General features: G+C 38.0%; 1 protein-coding gene across 4 annotated transcripts in view; it reads left to right on the top strand.

Annotated features, from left to right (window-relative positions):
• The window catches only part of MYO1B (myosin IB), a 130887-nt gene that overhangs the window by 57238 nt on the left and 48709 nt on the right, over positions 1-24940 (top strand). For all 4 annotated transcript variants that reach the window (XM_032210265.1, XM_032210272.1, XM_032210289.1 and 1 more), the window contains exons 4-7: positions 5757-5851; positions 11208-11312; positions 15124-15170; positions 18006-18069. In XM_032210265.1, coding sequence (XP_032066156.1) covers positions 5757-5851; positions 11208-11312; positions 15124-15170; positions 18006-18069 — 311 coding nt within the window. The remainder of the gene's footprint in view (positions 1-5756; positions 5852-11207; positions 11313-15123; positions 15171-18005; positions 18070-24940) is intronic.

Below are 24940 nucleotides of genomic sequence, written 5' to 3'. Positions count from 1 at the left end.
ATTCACTATACTACTACCACAATATAAAAAAGATGTTGAGACACTAGAAAAAGTGCAGAGAAGAGCAACCATAATGATTAGGAGACTGGGAACTAAAACATATGAAGACCGGTTACAGGAACTGGGCATAGCTAGACTAGTGAAGAGAAGACCAGGGGAGACATGATAGCAGTATTCCAATATTTGAAGGGCTGCCACAGAGAGGGGGGGGGGGGCAAGCTATTTTCCAAAGCACCTGAAAGCCAGACAAGGAATAATGGATGGAAACCGACCAAGGAGAGATTCAACCTAGAAATAAGAAGGAACTTTCTGACTGTGAGAACAATCAACCAATGGAACAGTTTGCCTTCGGAAGTTGTGGGGGCTTCATCACCTGAGACTTTCAAGAAGAGATTGGACTGCCATTTGTCAGAAATGGTGTAGGGTCTTCTGCTTGAGTAGGGGTTGGACTTAGATGACCTAATCTGTTAAACTGTCAATGGTTGAAAGTACAGATAATATTTTTGTGATTTGTAATTTAATCCAAAGAGTTTCCCTCAACCAAGAAATTAGAGGAAAGAATCCTAAAAGCTTTGTGCATGCCTGCAAAATACTTTCTTGCATTGGATTCTGTTGGATTCTTTTGGGGTTTTTTTACTGCAATTGTTCGAACTTCATTAGATTTCACACTAAGATTTCCCTTTGCTTCTGGAATAGTTTTTTAAAAAAAGAGTACAGTGAATTACAGCAGAAAAGGCAGTTGGATACTGTTGAAATGTATTTGCATAGTTAAAGTCATTTGTAAATTTTAAAAAGAAGTGTTGACATTCTGAGTTGGCTCCATGAAGTAACCCCGTTAAAAAACAAACTGAAAGGATTCCCCACCTTTACTGTTTTTAGATTACTCTTCAGGAGCTTTTCTGCATATGAGATGTCATTTCTCATTTGAGCCTTTCATGTATGTTATGAAATTTAAAATACCATTTGACATTTTTCATTATTGATACTTGTATTAATGAGAGTGGCTTTGGATTGTGTAGGTAATAAAGCGATGAAAGTGTTAGTAAATGGTATTGTTTTGAAGTTAGTGACAAACTCAGATGATTCCTTTACAATAAGGTTACTCTAATAGATCCATTTAATACTTAGAGATGAATACTCACATTTGCTGATTATTAGAAATTCCTGGCAGAATGTTACCCCATTAGAATCCATTGTTCCTCTTTCTACCATGGAATAATTCCCATTCTTAGGCCAACTCTGACATTATTTTAGAAAGTGATTACCCACACCAAGTGGGATTCTGTGTAGTTTCAACAGCATATGGAGATAGCACGTTGATTACTCTCTGGAACTTTTCACACAGGTGGGGGATTGAGGAAGAAACCTGTAGAATTAAATTGTATTAGCTCAAATTCTAGTCCAGGATTCTTAAGGACAGTGCTTGATGAAGTTGTCCATTGTGTGAAGAAATCATAGTAATCACCCAAAATAAATTGTACATTTTGTCTCTTGAGATATTTTCAATCTAATGCCGAGCCATATGTGTTTCATAGGGATGAAGAAATCAAAACACTAGTATTAGAGATGTTCCAATGAGATAATAGTTCTATAACAACACTAAAGTGGCTACAATGAAAATCAGATTTCAACCAAATTAAGAGTTAAAATGGGATGAGACAATATTTAGATCACTCCAAGGTTGAGCCAATCCAGTCTAGTGCCAAGGTCCTTAGGCTGCAGTCCACTACTGGGCTGTGGCCTATTCAGAACCAGGCTGCACAAAAGACAGGCTATTCTTTTTCTTTGCCATTCTTATATTATTATTATTCCATTTAAAAGGATATAATGTATAATTTGGAATGTATTGTTTGCCATCCTTCAAACCTGCTATGACACCTATAACTGTATGTAAGAGAATAAATGAATAAATAAATATTTATAAAAATATAAAGCACAATATAGGTAAATAATACTTGATCATAAGTAGCTAAGTATAAATAAATAAAGAGATGTATAAAAGACAGGCTAGGGCATGTATGCAGCTCCACTCATGCAAACAGTGCCCCCAAAGACTTATCTTCTTTGATTTATTGATTGATTTGATTTATTGCATTTCTATGCCGCCCTATTCCCAGAGGGACTCAGGGCGGCTCACAAACCAAAGTAAGGGGGGGAATACAAACAGGAGGAAAAAACAACGGGCAAACAACTACAACAATTTAAAAACACTCAACAACCACACAATTCGAGCAGGGGCGGGGAACTCGTCAGCCCCAGGCCTGTTGGAACAACCAGGTTTTAAGGGCTTTGCGGAAAGCCTGAAGGGTGGTAAGGGTCCGAATCTCCACGGGGAGCTCGTTCCAGAGGGCACGTTTCTTGTGTGAGTAGAGCTGTGCACAAACCCATACGCTAGCCCACCATTCATTAGCAGTAGACTTAGCAGTAGACTTATATACCGCTTCATAGGCCTTTCAGGCCTCTCTAAGCGGTTTACAGAGAGTCAGCATATTGCCCCCAACAATCTGGGTCCTCATTTTACCCACCTCGGAAGGATGGAAGGCTGAGTCAACCCTGAGCCGGTGAGATTTGAACCACTGAACTGCTGATCTAGCAGTAGCCTGCAGTGCTGCATTTAACCACTGCGCCACCTTGGCTCTTTCATTCATGTGGCCTTGTTCCCTTCTCCTCCCCGCCGGGCCACCAAGCCACAAAGGTTGGGGACTGCTGGTCTAGTGGTTAAGGCACCAGGCTAGAAAGCAGGAAACTGTTAGTTCAAGTCCCACCTTGACCATAAATGCCAGTTGGGTGACCTTGGGCCAGGCGCTCTTTCTCAACTCAATTCATCTTACAAGGATGTTGTTGTGGGGAAAATAGGAGAAGGAAGGTGTGTTGGATATGTTCGCTGCCTTAAATTATTTGTAAAAATAATAAAGGTGGGAAACAAACAAACAAATGTACAAATACACTAAACATATGTACCTTGGATTTAAAAATGAAAACAAAATTTATTTCTTGGAATAAATTCAGTTTGAAACTATTGAAATGCATGACAAACTTTAATCTAGCCTCAGGTCTGTAATGAACTGACTTGATTTGATAATTGCAAAATTTATGATGAAGTAAAATTACCACAGCAGTAATCACACTTCATTTCCACAGAACCCACGATGCTATTCTTAAAATAGTCTTGTGGTAGTGATGTCAGAAAATGAAAAAGAGAGATAAGAAGTGCTTCTAAATGTTAGATATAAAGAGAGATTTGAGCTGATAATACCGTTCATCTGCTAAGCCACTGTCATTCTTTCCAGATAAAACTTTTAAGATTTCTTTTTGCTCCACTAGAGTGTTGAACTAATGAAAAGTCTTAATTTATGTTAATGGAGTCGATGAATGCAATTAACTGAGTGCTTGCATACAGTACTCTGCAGGATGATAATCAAAATCTTTAAATGATTTCAGTGCAAAACTATAGGGTCAGTTAAGGTGAAAATATACAGGTCTCCAGTAACCAGTACATTTGATGCACGGTTCAGATATGAACTAAATGTTGCTTCCGGTCAGCCTAAGAATAAATATTGGTAAAGAAAGTTGGTCGTAATTTGTATCCAAGGAGTTTCTCAAATAAACAATGCCCTTCAAAAATACCAGTGGTTTTCGTTGCTAGTTGTTCAGATCACTATATACTGCAAGAGGTTGCTGACAGCAAAGAAAGTTATAATTTCTTTAACCATTAACTGTTTTACTCCCTTTAAATGTGGTCTTGAATTTTTTTTTTTTTTTGTAAAATTGAATAGTTTGAACTATAGCATTTATACTTACTTGCATTTTTATTAGAAGTTTTAAATAAGGCTAAATACAGTATTTTGGGGAAATGATTTGTCTGGGTTTTTTATCTTGGATTTTATTAATTTTTTCTGTTTGGACAATAGCCCTGGGATTTCCTGGGCATCCAATAACTAATTAAATCCAACTTAACTCAGCCTTTTGAGCCAAAGACTGTTAAGAGTTCTTACCAGAAAGGTGTTCTTATTTCGTAATTATTAATATTATATACTTTATTTGCCTGTAGAACTTTCCAAGATAATCATTCTGCATCTCACCCCATGTGGAACATTCCTTAATGTAAATATAATTTTTGGAAATTCTTCTAGTTGGGCATGAGAGATTTTAGAGATTGTTCTATATGCCATGAACAAGGTTCATGGTAATTCAAAGGGTGAAAAATACATGAAGATTTTTTTAAAAAATATTGTTCTTACTATTTTGGCTTAATTTTCAACTATAGTTTATGTCTCTTATTTTGTTTAGGTTATAATTTTACTCCCCCTGTTGTGATGTGTAATGTTTAAAATCATTCATTTGTTTGAACAATTTGCTAATCAAATGTGATGGTTTCATGCTTATCGATATAATGTACATATTGTAGGAGACCAGGTGAGGGCAGGGTGAAATGTTTCATCATTTTGGAATCACTCTGTTCCCACATGGATCTAAGCCCAACCCCCTGTCAATTTGCCTTAACCATTAGTAGATCAGATTTGTATGTATAAGTAGCACAAAATAAATTCTTAGTACTTTAACTCTATTCTGGATCTTGTTTCTTGTGCCTGACATATTTATTTAGAAAATTTATATTTCTGCCTACTCACACATGGCGACTCAAGGCGGCTTACAAGGATATAAAAATACCACATAAAAGAAATAAAAAGAATAAAAAGAAAAATAATAAAATAATAATCCCCCACTCTGGCAACAACACACATTTATACTAGCCATTTAATGGGCTCCATTCTCCCCAGGCCCGTTGACAGAACCATGTCTTCAGGGCCTTCCAAAGGAATGTTAGAGTGGGGGGGCCAGTCTCATCTCTGTAGGGATGATGTTCCAGATACTATACAATTACTTTCATGTTATAGTACTCTATAGTACTACAGAGTGTCAACATCCCAAGCGTATTAGGCAATATCTCAGACAATTAATGCAATTATAGCCCTGAAACATACTGGTTAATATCTTAAACTTAGGCAACCAATGAATTTAAATAAATAAATGCTGCTACTTAAAATATTTTAGATGTAGATGTTAAATATGAGTTCTAGAAATGAAGCATATGTTAATGATGAGCCAAGTGAAGTCTAAGAATAGTGTCGATGACTTGCTACAGCTGCAGCTATAATATACTGTTCTGTACAACATTAGCTCTTACTGCACAATGTTTTAGCTTGCAAATTTGAGTTTCCAAAACTGTACAATTCCGGTTTTGGAACTGATAATGAAAAATACCAATGGCTGATATTTCACATCCTAGATCTGGTTGGTATGAATGTTGTTTGTGTGTCATATCTCATCTTAATTTTTCCTGTTAAATGAGAGGTATGGATCTCAGGGAGAATAGATGCCTTCTAATAGCTATCATTTTGTGTAAAAAGGTAAGATGATATGTTTAGATTTTTGAGATATTCCCTGGTCATCTCTTAAAATCATTTTAATATGAACCAATAGCGAACTTCTCCATTGCATATATGAAGTAAATGAGTTATGGTTAAAGTACAGAAATTACAGTTTCATCTTCAGGTGCTTATGAACAATCTGTAAGAAAAGAATGGAGGCATCTGGCAGTATTGGTTTGCAACAGCCCAAACTTCCACTGTAAATTGTACAGGTTTATATTAACATATCAACAAAAGTTGTTGAAGTGTTTAAACATTTTGGTGCTTCTTGAGTAACACTGGATGTGACCTAGGTATGTTAATATATCATACTTTATTTCATAGTTTTGCCCTGTCCGATGAAGCATATCGATCATTGAGAGACCAGGATAAAGACCAATGTATACTTATAACTGGAGAGAGTGGAGCTGGAAAAACAGGTAATACATCTATTATTAGATCATTTATCAGTTCTAAAATATTAACATGTGTGTTCTTTTCTAAATCCAATCTCGTAAATCTAGGACAGGGGTGTCAAACTGATTTCATTGAGAGCTGCATCAGGGTTGTGTTTGACCTCGGCGGGCCGTGGTGGGCATGGCCAGCTTGACATCACTCATGTCACGGGGTGTCTGTGGTGGCTTGAGCGCTCTGTCAGCAAAAATGGACTCCTGAGCTCCATTTTCAGCTAGGACGGCCTCCTGGAACTCTCTGCCAGCAAAAAACAGAGCTTGGGAGGGCTGTTCACTCAGTTTTCGCTCGCAGAGGCACCATAGGCCACTTCACTGTTTCCAGGCGGCCCCATGAGCGAGATCTAAGCACTCTGTGGGCCAGAGACAGCCTGAGGGCCTTGAGTTTGACACCCCTGATATAGGACTTTGACTAGCCATAATACAGTGACAGCGTCCAGGGTCCAAGATAGGAGACTTCATTATTACTCAGCTCATTGGTCTGTTCACAAAAGATGGTGGAGTCCTTTTGTTAAGAAGACCGAGGATCTCCTGCTGATGGATCGTAGGTTGGAGCTGGAAAGATGAGATACTGACAGTAATGTGGGACATCAAGGTTCATGGTTAAGGAAACATAAAAATGTTGAAACTGACAAAGGTGTTCAAATCTTGGGTAGCAGATGAAAAATGGACTAGGCAAAAAAACAGAAGAGAGGCTGTATGCTAGAAAGATTCTAGAGAAAGAGAGTGAAGTGATTGAACCTTATGTTCTTGGAATTCTATATCTCTAGCTTTACTAGTCCTGTAGTCAAAAAGAGTACAAAAAGATAAACTGGGTACCTAAACTCTATGCAGATAGCCCTCAACTTACAGCCACAATTGAGCTCAAAATTTCTGTTGCCGAGTAAGACAGTTTTGCTCCCATTTTATGACTTTTTTTTTTTGCCACAGTTTAATCTTTCTTGCCAGAGTTGTTAAGCTAATTATTGCAATTAAGTTATTAACACAGTTGTTAAGTGAATCTGGTTTCCCTATTTGCTTGTCAGAAGGTCGCAAAAGGTAGCAATAGCAATAGCAGTTCGACTTATATACCACTTCATAGGGCTTTCAGCCCTCTCTAAGTGGTTTTACAGAGTCAGCATATCGCCCCTACAGTCTGGGTCCTCATTTTACCCACCTCGGAAGGGTGGAAGGCTGAGTCAACCTTTGAGCCGGTGAGATTTGAACCGCCGAACTGCAGTTAGCAGTCAGCTGAAGTGGCCTGCAGTATTGCACTCTAACCACTGCGCCACCTGATCATATGACATTGCAACCGCCATAAATATGCATCAGTTGCCAAAAGTCTGAATTTTAATCATGTGACCATGGGGGATATGGCATAAGTCATAAGTCAATAATAGTCATAAGTCACTTCCCACCCCCCAGTGTCGTTGTAACTTCAAATGGTCACTAAACAAATGGTTGTAAGTCATAAGCTGTAACTATTGTAAGTCAAGGACTACCAGTACTGAGTTTTTGTGTGTGCTCACCGGACCTGTTTTGCTACGATACTGCGGCTCGTGTGGGGTGTGTTGCGCCAGTACAGAATGTCCCAGGGGTATGGTGCTCCGTAAATATATTTTGCCAATACAAATAAACCTGTCTATTACCCCAACTTCAAGGTGCAAACAGGTTTGTTCATATTGGCAAAACTTTGCAACTTTGTTAGTGGACTATTGTCTGTAATCCCTTCTCCAATCCAATTATCAGCAAAAGATCCAATCACAGCTCTGAAATACTAATCTTAGTTAACCAAGTTAAACTCAACATTCCACATCTTTTCTCTTAAGCAAAACCACATTTAAAAGGCATAACATGGCATATTGTTAGGGTAAGCAAAAACCGAAAACAAAATTTAACAGAATAATAATCTGAGAAGACAAAAAAAAAAGACAAACTCCAATATGCAACATTTTTCCATTCCAAATACCAACAATTCCAAAGAAAATTGTCCGAAATAACATGCCCCATTCAAATAAACATTCCATATTGCAACTCTAAACAAATTAACATTTAACAAATGTAAAATAATCCCAGTCTCCTAATATAAACAAAAGACTACAATGTAACATAGCAAAGGGATAAATTTTCCTTTAAAGAAAACAAATTCACAAAACTTTGTTACTGTAAGTATAATGACAGATACAATATCTATTTAAATACTATCAAATTAGGGTAAATAAAATAATTGTAAGGAGTAAGTTTAAACTCCATATTAAATATAAGCAAATCCAACATGCCATCTTTTTCCAGGTCTTATGTTAACACCCAAAAAGAATGAGGCAAAATGACAACATGTCCCATTTAATCCCTGGACTTTGTATTCCTTTTTTTTTTCTTTTACAGAATAATTTTTCTCTAATTTTCCACTCAGATAGTTATGAATAATTTCTTCCATACTTTAAATAGCCTCTTTTGTAATTTTGTAAAACAAAAAGCAATCATTCCAATTTTATTTCCTTTTTCATTACTGAAGGTACATCCATTCTTCTAAATATCTGATGACAAATTCTCATTCAAAGTCTCATTCAGATTGTTCTTGGGTGAATTCTGTTGCATATCTTTTTTCTGTAATATCTTCTTCTGATAACAGACTTTTCACAAGAAGACACACCACACATCACAATTGATTTAAAAAAAACTTAGTGCTGTTCTTGATGCAGTTCCTCAAAGATATCTTTGAATTCTATTATAAGTTATTTGTCTTGTTATGTCTCCAATATCAAAAACAGTTTTTACTCCCCACAAAAATGCATTCACTCTTTAAGATTAATTTCAAAGTTTTAATGCTCGAAATCCACCATTCCAACTTTTTCTAAACTCTTAATCCATTTAAAGCTCTCTACAGGCAAACCTTGCCGTGCTTTCTTGCTCTTTATTTTAAATTCTTAAAGATTATGAACTTAGATCTTTATTTTCTTATATTAAAGGTTGAAAGCACTCACCAAGTATTAGCACTCTTGTCACTTTGAAGTTGCCTGATTATTTTGAAGCAGTTAATAGGCAATTTCTACAAGTGATTAGCAAGGGAAGTACATGAGCTTAGTATCCTTTGACAAGGTTCTATTTGTGGCTGGAACAATTATGGCAAATTACTTCATCTCTCATTCTGGCTCCCTGACATACAAATACTGGTGTCTTGCAATCTCTTTGTGAGGAACAACCTTAAGAAGAACAGTATGAGTGATCTCACATCCTCTCTTTACCCAGAGGATGTTAAAGGAGCTGATCTACTTGTCCGTTCCCAATGATGGTCATAATTGCAAGTATCAGCTCCTCTTTTCATGAAGCTGTCTTCAGTCCACCATTGTCCCCAGAAGTCTTATTTTTTATTTTTATTCAAAGTTCTATCAGCCTACATTTCCAACTAGCAGGATCCACAAGGCATGTAAGCTTGAGGAGAAATATATTTATTTATATCAATATAACTATAGCAGTTAGACTTAGACTTATATACCGCTTCATAGGGCTTTCAGACCTCTCTAAGCGGTTTACAGAGTCAGCATTATTGCCCCCACAGTCTGGGTCCTCATTTCACCCACCTCGGAAGGATGGAAGGCTGAGTCAACCTTGAGCCGGTGAAATTTGAACCGCCGAACTGCCAGCTTAGCAGTCAGCTGAAGTGGCCTGCAGTGCTGCACCCTAACCACTGCGCCACCTCGGCTCTAGCTGAATACTTGTCCTCCGCTACTAAACTATGTGATCAGGCTTGATAAATCGACACAGCTTGAAAATTAATGAGTAGTTACCATTAACCTCTCCTCTCCCCTCCTCTCCCTCAGCCTTGCCCCACAGAATCCTCCCCTGTCCTATCCCCAATACCAATAAAAGTCTAGCAAACCAAGGCTAAGGGAGCAATAAATCAGGAAAAATAAGGGAGAAATAACAGGAGTTACATCAGATGCCATCTAAATGACCTCCTCAGCAATAAGGACACAGTGAACTCTTCCTGATAGGACAGGAATGTGGCCTTAAGGAGGCTTTGCTTCTCTAAGCGCATTCTTCAAATGGTTGAAGATTGCAGAGCAGAAAGATTCCATTAGCCTCTCTTTGAAGGCTTTTTCCCCTCTGCCTTTGAGTCAGTGTTGATTCCTGGACTACCTGAACTAGTCCCTAAGAGTTTCTTGGCAAAGATATTTGGAAATGGTTTGTGATTGCCACCAGCTTCCTAGGGCTGAGAGAGAGTGACTGGCTTAATGTGCCCAGTTCACTTTGTGCCAGTGGTGGGATTCAAATAATTTAACAACCGGTTCTCTGCCCTAATGACCAGCTGGGTAGGCATGGCTTGGTGGTCATGTGACTGGGTGAGTGTAGCCAACTCAGCATCACTCACATCAATGGGTGCTTGCCTTAGTTGTTACAATGCAATAAGGGTTAATCAGAGAGGCAGTTTCTGTAAGCAGGGCAATAAAGATTAGGCTAGAAACAACACCAGAATGTTTCCTTCCTGCCTTCCTTACAGGATTAGCTCTGTAAAGTGGAAAAGAACAAAATGAGATTTCTTCCAACAACCGTTTCTCCGAACTGCTTAGAAAGTTGCCAACCGGTTCTCCCGAATAGGTACAAACCGGCTGAATCCCACCACTGCTTTGTGCCTAAGACAGAACTAGAACTCACAGTCTCCTGATTTCTAGCCCAGTGCCTTAACTACTATGCCAGATTAACTCTTTAAAGATAGATAATTCATAGTGGTCCAGCAGTCTAACTAAACTTAGATATGGGTTTAGTAACTCACTAAAAGGCAGCAAAAGTGGATGTAGAATCAAAACCTAAAATTTAGTTATGCTCTTGAATGCTTCAGATTGCTATTATGTTCCATTTACTGATGGGCATCCAGCTGATTTCAAGGTTATAATGTTCCATTAATGGAGTATTAAAGTAATCCTTACTAGATAGTACGGAGATCTATTCCCTATTTTCTCTTTTATCAAATGCTTGTATTAGATGTAACCTTTAACCATAAAAGCTCATTGTGGGACTTTGGGCCAGTTTAGCCCAACCTAACATGTATGGTTTTGTGAGGAAAAAACCATATGCTATTTATGCAACCTTGAGTTCCTGACTGAAAAGACAGGGTGTAAATATATTGAACAAGATAAATAATTCATAGATGCCTTGCTTCATGGTGACTCTGATGAAGGTGCAGAATGTTACCAAAATAATAAACATACAAAAGATAAATGTAGAAAACAAGGATGAATGTTAGAAGTGCATTACTATACATCCAAGTAATTCATTCAGGCATTTGTACTATAAATTATTTCGTGTGGAATAATCACTATTTCTTCCTCTCTTTTATAATTTACAGAAGCCAGCAAACTTGTCATGTCTTATGTGGCAGCAGTTTGTGGCAAAGGAACAGAAGTTAATCAAGTGAAAGAACAACTTTTGCAATCTAATCCAGTGCTTGAAGGTAAGAAGCTAGTATCTAACACTGTTGGATATTTGTTGACAATAATAATTCTTGAATGTACAACAAAAAAATTAAGGTTCTGATAAATTATTCAGTACTGCAAAGAAGTGACAATAGGGACATACTTACTTATAGCTATTTTAAATTCCCACATTCTTGTTTGCATTCTACCCTTACCTGATTCATAGTGGGTCGTATTTTGTCCTAGCCTGAATTTCTGGTGTGATTTCGCATTCTTCTTTTTTTAACATGCAAAGCAGTATTTAAATAACATTCTTAAAGAATATCTTGTTTCCCGTTTGGAAGTATAATGCCATTAAATGTTATTATGTAGGATTGGAAAAGCAGACCTACAAACAATAAATTGCAAAGTAATACATGTGCCATATTTGCACATTATATGCCTTATTAAACTTCTGCATTTGAACTTAAAATAAGTCTGAACAGGGATGTTGTCATTTATTTATTGTTTATGGCCTGCCTTTTGGGATAAGACTCTTCTAAAATTGCTTACAATAAACACACACAATGGTATATAAAATTACCATAAATAGCTATGTAATAATTAAGACACGTCTAGGCTGTTTCCAACAATCAGTTTCATGGAACAAACTACTATGGTAGGTATCATTTGATTCTTCCTTCATTCTTTTGGGATCTTTTCCTCTGGGTAGTGGGATGAGTTTTCACTCACATTGTCAAAAATCAGTCAAACCAAAAGTAAGGCTGTTTTTCACATAAGTTTTGTTGTGGTTTATGTTTGAAGTAGCTACCAAATCTTTATTATAGTGCAGGAATACAGTTACTGAAGTTTTTGCAATATCATGTTCTCAAATTTTTAAGGTAATTTCTACTATATATGACATACATGAAGATTTGGGGTGGGGTTAGCTAAGAGGAAAAACTAATATAAGGACTGATGATTGAAGGCTGTTATATCCTAAGTGAAAATATTGATCCTGGTAGTCAGTGCAGAGTAAGCATCATAATTAGTATTGACAGCAGAAGATATATATTTCAAAGCTAAATTTTTGTCAGTCAGTTGTTTGGTAGCTATAGAATACTATTATCTGTTGTCTAGCTGTCCTTCGGTAGTTTTAATTTTTAAATCAGAAAAGCATGAAGTTACACATAGTAATAATGAATAATACTTTGTTAAATTTTGTGTGCTTCCTGACTTCCAATTGTTAAAAATGTTTGAAAACAAACGAGAATGCAAGAACAGCACAAGACAAAAGAACAAAGATGAAGAAAAAAAATATAAACCCAGATAAGGACATGAAAGAGGAAGAATGGGACATCAGCCATCCTCGTCAAAGGCCTGGGCAAAGCGTCACATCTTCAGAATCCTTTGAAATACCAGATTGGGAGTGGGGGGCATTTGTATCTCAAGAGGAAGCTCATTCCAGAGGGTAGGAGCACTTCCAATAGATGCCATTGATTAATTGAAGGAATCCAGAACACACCAACCTTGACCGATCAAACTAGCCTGGCAGATGCCATAGCAGTCCTTCAGTTATCCAAGCCCTTTGGCATGTAGGGCTTTATAGGTGGCAACCAACACCTTGAATTGCACCCAGAAGGAGACTGGCATCTAGGACAGTTCGAAAGTAGAGGTGTTACACAGGTATACCAAGGTATGTCCATCAGTGCCACACCGAATTGCACAGGAATGAAGTTAAAAGTGTATGTAGGAAACTGTTTCTGTGCTTGCTGTTATTTCAAAGCAGAGACGGTAACATCTTTGAAATATTCATGGTAAGGAGGAGTGGAATGTAGAAAGAGGAGAAGGAGAAAGGAAGGGGAAGTAGAGTAGGAAAGGATGCTGGAGGGAAGAAAGGAGGTAGGAGAGAGGTAGAAGAAAGAGGTGTATGGAGAGCAGAAGAGCTAATAATGGGTTTTTATCTTTTTGGGTGTTGACAAGAGGAACTGATGTAATTACTACTTAATACAATAGGATACTGGCTATGTAATAGTATACATGTGATTGTGTGTTATGATAATGGAAAATAAAAAAGTATATTTAGAAATATTCATGGTAAAAAGCATTAAGTCAGTTGCATGAATTTTCACATTGGACAAATAAATGATGTCATAATACAGTATCTATTGCCCTTTGTGTGTGTGTATGTGTTCTTTCCAAATATTTGCCATGTGAAAGTTGACAAATATATGTGTTTTATTCAAGAACAAGTTGGAGCAGTTTTTGCTTTAGTCATAACTTTATTTAGATGCCATTGGGTTGTTTTTTTTTTGGGCCACTGCATGAAATTATTGTTGTTCAAAAATGTCCAATGTATTTGCTTGCCTAAGTTACCAGTGATTGAGTTTTGCATTCCAGCTACTGCAGAAGAACATAGGGAAACAATGAACTTATGGTAAAATAAAGAATTTGCCTCCAAACTCTTATAATAGACCATTTGTATTTGATTCTGCATGCATATAGAAATGGTCCTAGTGTTTTAGCCTCATGTTTAATGATATGCAGCCTGCAGACTGGAAGATGATTTATTGCTTGGGAATTGTGCACTCTATTAAATTTTTTTAAATGATTATTTCAGCATGTACTTTGCCTTCTGGCGTCAGCACTTTGATCCAGGGAAGCCTCAAAATCCCAAATTTAGTGAAGCAGAAATAACATTTCAAATATCCAGTTGATTTGAATGTTCAGGCAAAAAAAATCAGCATACCCCTTTGTAACATAAGAATGTTTAATGTAATTAGTACAAAGTAATCTAACACATTCATTCCTTAGAATATGTTTTAATATGATAATGCTACTTTATTCACTTTGGGGCTTAGTTCTTCTGAAGGGTCTTATTAAGGATTAATATGACCATTTTAAAAAACCATGCGAACCAGTAATTATGACAGTGTAATAGACAATAGTAGAGTTCAGACTCCAAACTGTGCCTTAATGTTACATGAATAAGCATGATCCCATATTCTGTTCATGATTCCTATCCTTATTTTATGGTTTTCAGGGAAAATATAGCCCATAATTCCATAATATGATGGTTTGGGTGTGGTAGCATAATTTCGGAGCTAACTGTTTATTCATTCAATGTTTATACCACGATGGACATGCCACTTGGAATCTTTCCTTCATCTTTGTCAAGAGTTATCCACAAAATTGTATATCTAAAGAACTCAGTTCTACATGTAGAGCCATTTATGATCATGTAAAGCTACCTTATACCAAAACAGATATTTTGCCCATCTGTTTCAGCATTGTTTTTGCATTGATGGATGGCTGCTTTCCAGATTTTCAAACAGAATCCTTTTCCATTCCCACTCAGAATTATTGGACTTTGAACCTGAGATATTTGTATATAAAACCATTATGGCTGTATGAGCCTGGTAGGCAGAAAATTCACTACCAGTCAATGGTTTTCCTTCTACCTGTGTGCCTTATTTCTCTTCGTATCTCTGCCACTAGAATAGACTTATATGTGCATTGCACACATATTTTCTTTGGTCTTCTAAGCTGAGCATTCCAAATCCAGTTCTTTCTGAAGTAAAAACAGATACTAATGGAAAACTAGTAACTATTGATATATTAATGAACGGGCTACCGTATCTTAAATATATGCTATTTCATTGTAATAAAATGTTTCCAATAGACATTACACAAGCTGTAAAATTCCTACTTATTTTATTTCCACTTACATTAAACTTTTTTAAAATTGTGACTGTTTCACTTTGAATTACCCAACTTATATGGTGCAATCTTAACTGTATTTTTAATATTTGCCCAGCTTTACTGCTAAATCGTGCATATATATATAATTTTCTTTTTTCTTCCTACCAGCCTTTGGAAATGCCAAAACTGTAAGAAATGATAACTCGTCTAGATTTGTAAGTATCAAAATTATTATTACTGTTGTTGTTTTTGTTGTTAGTTGTGAAGTCGTATCCAACCCATCACAACCCCATGGACAATGTTCCTCCAGGCCTTCCTGTCCTCAACCATCCTTTCGAATCCATTTAAGCTCACGCCGACTGCTTCAATGACTCCATCTAGCCACCTCATCCTCTGTTGTCCCATTCTTCTTTTGCCTTCAATCTTTCCCAGCATTAGGCTCTTCTGTGAGTCCTTCTCAAAGTATCTGAGTTTCATCTTCAGGATCTGGCCTTCTAAAGAGCAGTCAGTTGATTTCCTCTAGGACTGACAGGTTTGATCGCCTTGCAGTCCAAGGGACTCGCAGGAATCTTCCCAAGCACCACAGTTCAAAGGCCTCAATTCTTTGGCGCTCAGCCCTCCTTATGGTCCAACTTTCACAGCCATACATTGCAACTGGGGGGGGGGATATCAAAATAAAAACATGCAAATGATTTGGCCAGAGGACTGATCAGTACTAGTGAAATGTTTAGAACTACAGTGCAGTGTAGAATTGTACCTAGATACACCCATATTACACCTATCCTCCGCGAGCTGCACTGGCTTCCGATCGGTCTCTGCACACAATTCAAGGTGCTGGTCATCACCTTTAAAGCCCTACATGGCTTAGGACCTGGATATCTGGGAGACCGCCTCCTGCCACATACCTCCCAACGGCCGATAAGAACTCACAGGCTGGGCCTTCTCCGGATGCCATAGACCGGTCAATGCCGGCTGGCGGCTCCTCGGAGGAGGGCCTTCTCTGTAGCTGCTCCGACCCTGTGGAACGAGCTACCCGTAGAGATCCGGACTCTCCCCACTCTCTCGGCCTTCCGAAAAGCCATTAAAACCTGGCTATTCTGGCAGCCTGGGGCTGTTGACTTCAGGAATGAGGTCCAGCTCCACCCAGATTGAGTGTACGGTGTGTTGTTTTAAATTGCTTCCTTTTAAATTGTTCTTTATTTTTAACTCCTTATATTAACTTTTTCTGTAAGCCGCCCAGAGTCCTACGGGATTAGGCGGCATATAAATTTATTAAAAGTTAATGTTCCATACTGATTAGTGTTTTATTTTTCCGTAGTCTTTCTGTTAAGGAAATTACATATGTATGGTTTTTTCCTAGTAGATTCTTCTGGGGCTCCATCTGCAAATGCCAGTTTCCTTCTGTTCATAAAGTAATATGGGATCCAACCCAATACTGTGTCATAGCCAGCTTTGTCGTACTGAGATGAGTTCCCTTCCCCTCTCGATTGTGTGTCTGTTGGTTATTTTAAATGCTTGTATTTGTAGTTCTTGTATTTCCCTTCCCCTCTTGGGTTTGTGAGCCACCCTGAGTCCCGCTGGGAATAGGGCGGCATATAAATAAAACGAAACCTGAAACCTGAGATGTAGGTGACTGTTTTCAAGACTCTTGCTATGGCATTCTGGGGAATATCTTTACACCCTAAATACTGAAAGTTAAATATATATGATGGACTCATTTCAAATTTTATATGTTATTCCTTAAAATCAGATTAATATATTTGGTTAGACACTGGATTGAGTACAATGACAGTTACATATAATAAGGGGGAATTCTCTGTTTTTAAGACCTATAGCTAGTAGTTTTGAAACAAAAGAGCTCTGTGAATGAAAAATGCACCACAGAAGAATTTTCTGCTTGAAGTGGACATTCTTCTGGAGAAATGTACCAGCACAGAGACCAGAGAGCTACCTCACATCTTAGCCAATAACAGGATAAATTTAGGACTGTCTGACTGCATAATTATAATTTAGATTTAGATTTATATTATTGTTGGCTTAGTTGGTCTTCTAAAAGCCATGTGACAGAAATAGTTTGTGAGTGAGTGTGTGTGTGAGAGAGAGAGAGGGAGGGAGGGAGAATATGGCAAAAATGAGCATTTTACAAAGCGAGGTACTGGTCATGATACTTCCATTATGTTTTTCTTAGTACATATAGTCCTCCTTAACAATTGCTTGTATAGCGACCATTTGAAATTACAACCGGGCAACCGATGGCCACAGCATTCCACAGTTATGTTATCATTATGCCTCTGCTTCACAACCAGCTTCTGAAAAGCAGAGTTAATGGAAAAAACTGCAGTGAACAAGTCTATAACACCAATGAAATAAAAAAGCTCAGCTGGGGTGAACTTGTTAGCTGTCACTTCACTGTATGCTTATACTCTATTCCCACACTTTAGAACACCCTTTCAAATTACAGTCATTATATTTACAGTATATCTGTTGCCAGTCTTCATGTTTGCAGAATGTCTTCTTGCTGTTTTATTCAGGGCTTTCTTTTCAGGGGTGATGTTAGAAATCAAGCAGAAAAGCAGATCAGAATCAGCAGATATTTCTTAACCCTGTACATCTCCATTATTATGATTGTATGTAGCCTGCCATATTTCAATCCCAAAGGAACATTTTGAAAGAACAATCTGATGGTTAAGCAAAGAAAATCCACACACATTTTGCTTATCTCATATTGGAGCAAAAATCTATATATGTGTTTGTGTAACTGTTGATATCAAGCCTGACCACAGAATTGTTCTTAGAAAACCCCTAGAACTTTCCAAGGAATATATGAATTTTTAGAAGTTACCTAACAAAAACTAATTTGTTCTTGTATGCTGTGAGATAAATAAGCCTTCTTTATATAGTATGATTTATTTAACATCAAAGCAATTTAGAATGGTTAAATATTGTTAAATATTCTTTACATTTAAATGATCTCAAAATGATGAACTTGTTATGTGGCATGTAAATCAAAGAAACCATTTCAATCTTCTTTTTTTGTATTCTCTTTACAGGGAAAATATATGGACATTGAATTTGATTTTAAAGGTGATCCACTTGGAGGAGTCATCAGCAACTGTAAGTTGTGTTTTATTTATAGAGCACATTTTGTTTGTTTGTTCTATGAGCTCTTCGTGATATTGTCAGAAATCTTAAAGGTATAGGTATCTGTTGTGGCCCAGCAGGAGCCGTTGGAGCTGCCACCAGACTCCGACAGTGAGGGGCCCTATGAGTCGGCTCTGGAGGATGTGGAGGACCCTGGACAGGGTTCTGACTCCGAGCAGGGCGCAGATAGGCTGGTTGGCCACCAGGAGGCACCTGAGCCTTGGACCAGTGGGGAGGAGACAAGGGAGAGTGAGCCGGAAGCCAGTAGTGACGCCTATTAGCGAAGAGCTAATAGGCGTCAGGAACAATTACGCAATTACAGGAGGTGATTGCACTCAGCTGGTGGTCATTTGGCTCCTCTCTAGACTATAAAAAGCTACTTGTGCACACGCCCCTCTTTGCAGAAGTCAACACAGAATCGAATGTCGGAGAACTTTGTATGAGCTTGGCAGGCTGGATTGCTGCCAAGCCTTATCTATGTTTATTGCTGCCCAAGCTTGTCTGTGCTGGGTTGCTGCCAAGGACCTGTTTGTCTGTTCATTAAATGCCATAATTTATCTCTGGCTTGGAGTGTGCTTTGGTGCGGAACGAGGGGGGTCAGAACAGTATCTGAATACTTTTCTAGGTTCTTAACTCTACCAAGTGCTAGTTGGGGCATATTTCTTGAATGCTGACTCCTTTCCTACTGATAGTGGATCCTTAAAGGAAGGAGTTACCACCACTTCTGAATCTCCATTGTCAATTCTAGTTTGTTTAAAATAGCATATTGAAAAATAAGGAATATCGAAGAAAAATTGATATATTTTGAGAATATGTGAGCAAACACAAGAAAAATGTAGAGATAGGAATACTCAAGAGTAGTCACAGGAGAAATCAGCTAGAGACAGATGAGATGAAGGGAATATTGGAAACTACTGAAATCATTTACAAAAAGGATTATAAAATGACAGGAATATTTGTAAAGAGAGAATGTATTTGATAGATTCTGATTAATCCATTAGAAAGTGAATTATGACATGCAATAGACCAGCTGTAAGATTAACAGATACCACATGCAGATGAAATACTGTACCGTACTGAACAGTTTAAAAAGTTGCAGAAGAGCCAGCTCAAATGCTAACAACTCCATATCAATACTACGGAACAACAGGATGGGATAGAGATTGGAAAAGATTAGCATGTACTGAAAGAATAGCAAGAGAATGTGCAAATTACTGAACCGTTGCATCAATTTTGCACATTAAGAGTTTGCTTAATTGCTTAGAAAGAATAGAACCATACATGGAGAGAAACATACTAAATAGACCAAAAAAAAAAACCCCGAAGAAATCAGAAAACATTATAAGATCTTTCCTTCATGACAATAAGGTCTGTGAAAGTGAATTTAGGAAGTGAGACATGTACACTAGATGACAAAGACGTGAAGGGGGTAAATAGAGATGAGTAAATAGACATAATAGCAGTAGGGCTACCACAAAGAAGCACAGAAGGCAGGAAAAGAAACAACGGATGGAAACTAAACAAGGAGAGAAGCAACTTGGAATTAAGGCGAAACATTCTAACAGTGAGAACAATTAATCAGTTGGACAGCTTGGCTTCAGAAATTGTGGATGCTTCATCACTGGAGGTTTTTAAAGAAAAGACTGAACTTCCACCTGTCTGAAATGGTATATGGCAGTGGTTCCCAAACTTGGCAACTTTAAGACTTGTGGACTTCAACTCCCAGAATTCTCCAGCCAGCAGAGTTCTGCTGGCTGGAGAATTCTGGGAGCTGAAGTCCACAAGTCTTAAAGTTGCCAAGTTTGGGAACTACTGGTATATGGTCTCCTGTTTGAGCAGGGGTTTGGATTAGAAGACCTCCAAGGTCCTTTCCAGCTCTATTCTGATTCAGATGAGTTTGGGGGCTTAGATCAATAAATATGGACAGAATGCTGGAGAAATAAAGAGGAGAAGCATTTCATGGTAATAATTAAAGAAATGACCTTTCTGGTGGTGATACACAACTGTGAAAGCTGACCATTGAGAAGGAGCAAAAGAAAAAAAAGATAGATGTCTTTGCAATATAGATTTGGAGATGGTCTGAAAATGTACCAAGGGCTTCAAGGAGAACTAGACCAAGCGCAGGTAAAGACAGACTGTTCCTTAGAGGCAATCACCAGCAAGCACACATATTGGACATATGGGTGAGTAATGGAATTTAAAAATAATTATATCTGACTATATTAAAGGACATTAGCGAGGAGGGGAAACAGAAAGGGAAGTGAACAGATAAGATAGATGGGTTCAGAAAAATTACTGCTTGTCCTCAAAGCACTATGAATTATTACTAAAGAGAAATGAATATGATAAATATCTGTCCACATATTACCTGGAATTGAACTTAGTTTGCTGACAATAAATTAACCATCCAAAGAGGAGATTAGGCTTGGTGGTTTACATAGCCTCTGTCAAATCACCAACTGTATGGAGCAGCTCTGGGATCTAATATTGCTTAAATGGAAATTGGTTGGGAAAGCCACAGAAAATTCATCTTGATTTTGTGGTTCAGGAAACATGGAATATAAATAGATGTAAATGTAATAAAAATAAACTATCCAAAGCTTGCTCAGTTTATTTGCTGGGATGAAAAACTTGTGGCAGCCTAGATTAGCGCTCCTGTGCTTTCATCCAGCCCTTCATTTCAGCCGTATGACGAAGGTTTGCACTGACCTCTCTAGGGTATCAACATAGAGAAGAAGTTATGAAAGTTCAAAATTCTGTCTGAGCAGAATTGCTGAATTTGTTCTATAATGATAGGCTAGAAAATAACTATGGAATGATGTACGTAATAGTTATTTAGAAACCTTTTCATCAATATGGGTATATTTACAATCCAAAAGGCAATTTAAGTCTGTAATTAAGTACATCTGTATCTCTTTTGGAAACAGTAACACATAAGCAAACATTGCTTGTTGGTATGGTATTTATTTAACCACTAAAGCAACTTGGCTTTTTTCAGCTTTTGTAACAGAATAAGAGTGTCAAGTATCTATTATTTCCTGCCACCATCCTGCCCTTTCTTTAATGCTGATCTTTTATTGTTAGTGAAACAAATTATTACGGGGTTCTAAGAATTGTTCTGTGTTGATTCTAATTGCTGACCATCTCCATCATTTTCTGTTTTATAATCCTTAGAGATATTTTGTTGGACTGATATTTTCCTGTCCTTATATAATGTAATTATATTGGTTTTTAACCAATCATTTTGGAAATTCAGAAATACTTTATTAGTACATTTATAACTGTATCATACCCAGAATAGAGATGCTCTGTGGGATTTTCTGATATTGTACTTTGAGCTTATAAAATATGTTTTGCTCTCTGTACTTCTTTCCTGGAAGTCAAAACTCATGGCCAAGTAGAATAGAATAGAATAGAATTTTATTATTTGTATGCCGCCCTTCTCCGGGAGGACTCAGGGCGGCGAACAATTCAAGGGGGAAAAAGGGGAACATAAAAAACAAATAATAAAAGTAAACAACAGACGCACCACCATACATGTCGAGAGGGGAGGGAACTCATCACCCCCAGGCCTGCCGGCAAAGCCAGGTTTTGACGGCTTTTCGGAAGGCCTGGAGAGAGGTGAGGGTCCGAATCCCTGCGGGAAGTTCATTCCAGAGGGCCGGAGCTGCCACAGAGAAGGCCCTCCCCCGGGTAATAGCCAGGTGGCATTGGCTGGTAGATGGCACCCGGAGGAGGCCAACCCTGTGAGATCTAATGGGTCTGTGGGAGGTAATTGGCAGCAGGCAGTCTCTCAAGTACCCAGATCCAATACCATGAAGGGCTTTATAAGTTACGACTAGCACCTTGAAGCGTATCCGGAGACTGATCGGTAACCAGTGCAGCTCGCGGAGGATAGGTGTAACGTGCGTGTACCGAGGTGCACCCACAATTGCTCGCGCGGCTGCGTTCTGGACAAGTTGAAGTCTCCGAATACTCTTCAAGGGCTGCCCCATGTAAAACTATCCACATCTGTCACATTTATAATAGTGGAGATCTCCAAATTTAAATTCCAGTTTTAAAGGAAACAAGTTATAATTACATTGTTCCTAGGTGCTGCAGGGTTTTTACTAGTTCATGTCTCTTAATCCTGGTCTCTGCACTGCATCTGTGTCACAGAGCTTCATGCTATTCAAAACATTGTAAAATGTATGAGAATTAGTGATATGTTGGACCAGATGCCTCACAGATGTTTTTCTTTTGCTTTGCCATTATCCCCTTTCTGCATGGTTAAAAAACCAAGACAAATATTGCTCTTCTTTACATCTATCAGCATAGCAAAAAACCTCCAGGTGTTTTAACAGTAAAATAAATAATTTTTCAGCCTTTCCCCTATTAGTGCTTTATCTTGGGTTGATGGGAAGATGCTCTGATACACACACTAAAAGTGATCTTTAATTGGTGCTTAGATAGTTTGTCTTTTTCATGGAGATATCTTTGCACATTTCTTTCCCAGCTTCATCAGGTCTTGAAAATACACCATTCAGTAACAATATTATAAAAATAGTGTATGTTTGTAATTATTTTATTACAGTATGGATTTAAAAGCTTTAAATAGATCAGATTTGTCAATTGACTACTTAGAAGGGTTAATTAAGTCTCTTAGTATAATTCTGAATGTTTCAAATTTTCTGTAGAAAAGGTAAAAAGAAAAAATTGATGGACAGAATTCATCTATTCAAAGTCCCCCCCCCCCCCCCCAGCCCTTGGAATGACAGGCATGCTATGCAAAGAAGTAGGTGGTTTGTCAGGCTGTACATTTGTATTTTAACTTTTAACTCAGTTGCTTGAACACATAAAAATGCTGGTTGGCTGGGATGGTCTGTCCTGCAGAATGGAAGAAAAGGAAGCAGTTAAAATAGCTCTTCCTGGTTTGTTAGAATATATTACGCAACTGGTGTTTATTTTTTGCTTGTGATGTAAGGTTATTCTTTATTTTTTCTCCAAATGTTAATTTAACTGGTATTGCTTTTGAAAATGAAGGTAGTTGAACTATCAAAAATAGAGTAGTGGGCTTAAAAAAGTGTCGTGGCACAGCTCATTTGCAAAATGTTTGTAGTTGTAGCATTCATGTAGATCAGGAATGTCCAACCCACAGGTGGCTGTGGACAGCTAGTAATGTGGCCCCACAAAATCGTAAACTTTTAACATTATGTGATTTATATACTTTAACTATATTATATGTTTTAAATGTGGCCCAAGGCAGTTCCTCTTCACTCAATGTAGTCCAGGCAAGCCAAAAAGATAGCTATCCATGATGTAGATCAGCTTCATCCACCTTTTCCAGCTCAATGGACCGGTGGGGGTGGGAGAGAGAGAGGATGGTTTCACACATGCATCTGCGCCATTTTCATAAAAGCAATTTCGCACATGCAGACGCACACTCACCCACCACTTCCATGGCCTGGTTCCGAATGGGATGCAGCCCAGCATTGGGTCACAGAAAGGGGGTTGGGAATCCCTGATGTAGATAGTACTGTATTGGGGTAGTGAATAAAGTACAATATTAGTGTCAGGTGCTGCTTCATTTAATAATCAGGAAAGAAACCACTCAACTCCATTCTTAGAATTAAGTGTACTTTTACTAATTACAAACGAATAGTAGCAATGCAAAGCTGAGTCTGAGTAAATTGGCGCGAAAGCAATGGATATCATGTATAATTCAATCCCCTCCCCTTGGCACCCCATTTCATAGTCCAATAATATTTCACCCAACTGTCAGGTGGGAGATATCTTCAAAAAGCATCATCAGACTGGAATGCTGGACAGTTGGCCTTGGCGGGAAACTCCCTTCTGTCACATGCGCAGAGAGATGGTCAGGACAGCTTCTAATAACAATCCTCCAGCACATAATGTTTCCCCCTCCCAAATACCATGCCCCCCCCTTTCAATGGCAGCCGAAGCAGCAGCGAAGCAGAGGCTGACAATTAGGTAATATTAAACATTTGTGTGTGACAAAATAGATATGTAACTGTATAACTGCCCCGATTTTTTGTAAATTAAACTACTTGTAATTAATGACACATCAAAGGCAACCAAGAATCCTAAACTTGTGCCTTATTTTGCTTGTAGATTTCAAATTAATACCAGTATTTTCCATCAGGTACCTATAGGATTAAAACAGCATAGTGACAGTGCCATAGATGTCTGTGGATGACTGGAAAAAATGGTGTATATTAGCTAGATAGTATGTGAATATATTTAGTTTCTCTACTACTGCTACAATATGAGTAAACATTTTGGGTTGTTCGTTTCTTATTTTCTCAGGGTGATATATTTTAAGTATTTACCAGACAGGCCTAATCTAACCTTTGATCAAATAAGCAAGGACATTGTAGTCACATGAACTAGTGATTATCTCGTTTGCTACTTCTACTTTATGCCCTCTGGAAATTTTCTCTGAAAACAGCGCTGGGAATGTTCACTTTTGTATCTATGAGATACATGACGACATAACTATGTCTATTGCTAAGAGTGGTTTAGTTCTGGAGCTTCTGTTTAATTTTTTGAGACTGGACATTTTCTTTTCAGTTCTTATCACTGAGCTAGGGACAGCTTTAAACTGATCCTTCTAGCATTCTTATGTGCATAGTCTTTGTGCACATAAATACTTTTAAATTTCTCTCCTACGATGGTAAGTAGACAGCTACATCTTAGCAGTGTTAATGTGTACCTGTGGTGGGGGAGGCGGGCGGGGGGGAGTTTGCTAACGAAGAAAAGGAGAGTTCTTCTATCCCTAACGTTGAATCTGCAATTTAACCATTGACCGAATGATTCATTTTGTCCATAATTCATTGTTATTCAC

The sequence above is a fragment of the Thamnophis elegans genome, chromosome 1, assembly GCF_009769535.1.
Source record: "Thamnophis elegans isolate rThaEle1 chromosome 1, rThaEle1.pri, whole genome shotgun sequence".
Taxonomy (NCBI): domain Eukaryota; kingdom Metazoa; phylum Chordata; class Lepidosauria; order Squamata; family Colubridae; genus Thamnophis; species Thamnophis elegans.
The sequence above is the reverse complement of the archived record's forward strand: the minus strand, read 5'-3'. Positions and strand labels throughout refer to the sequence as shown.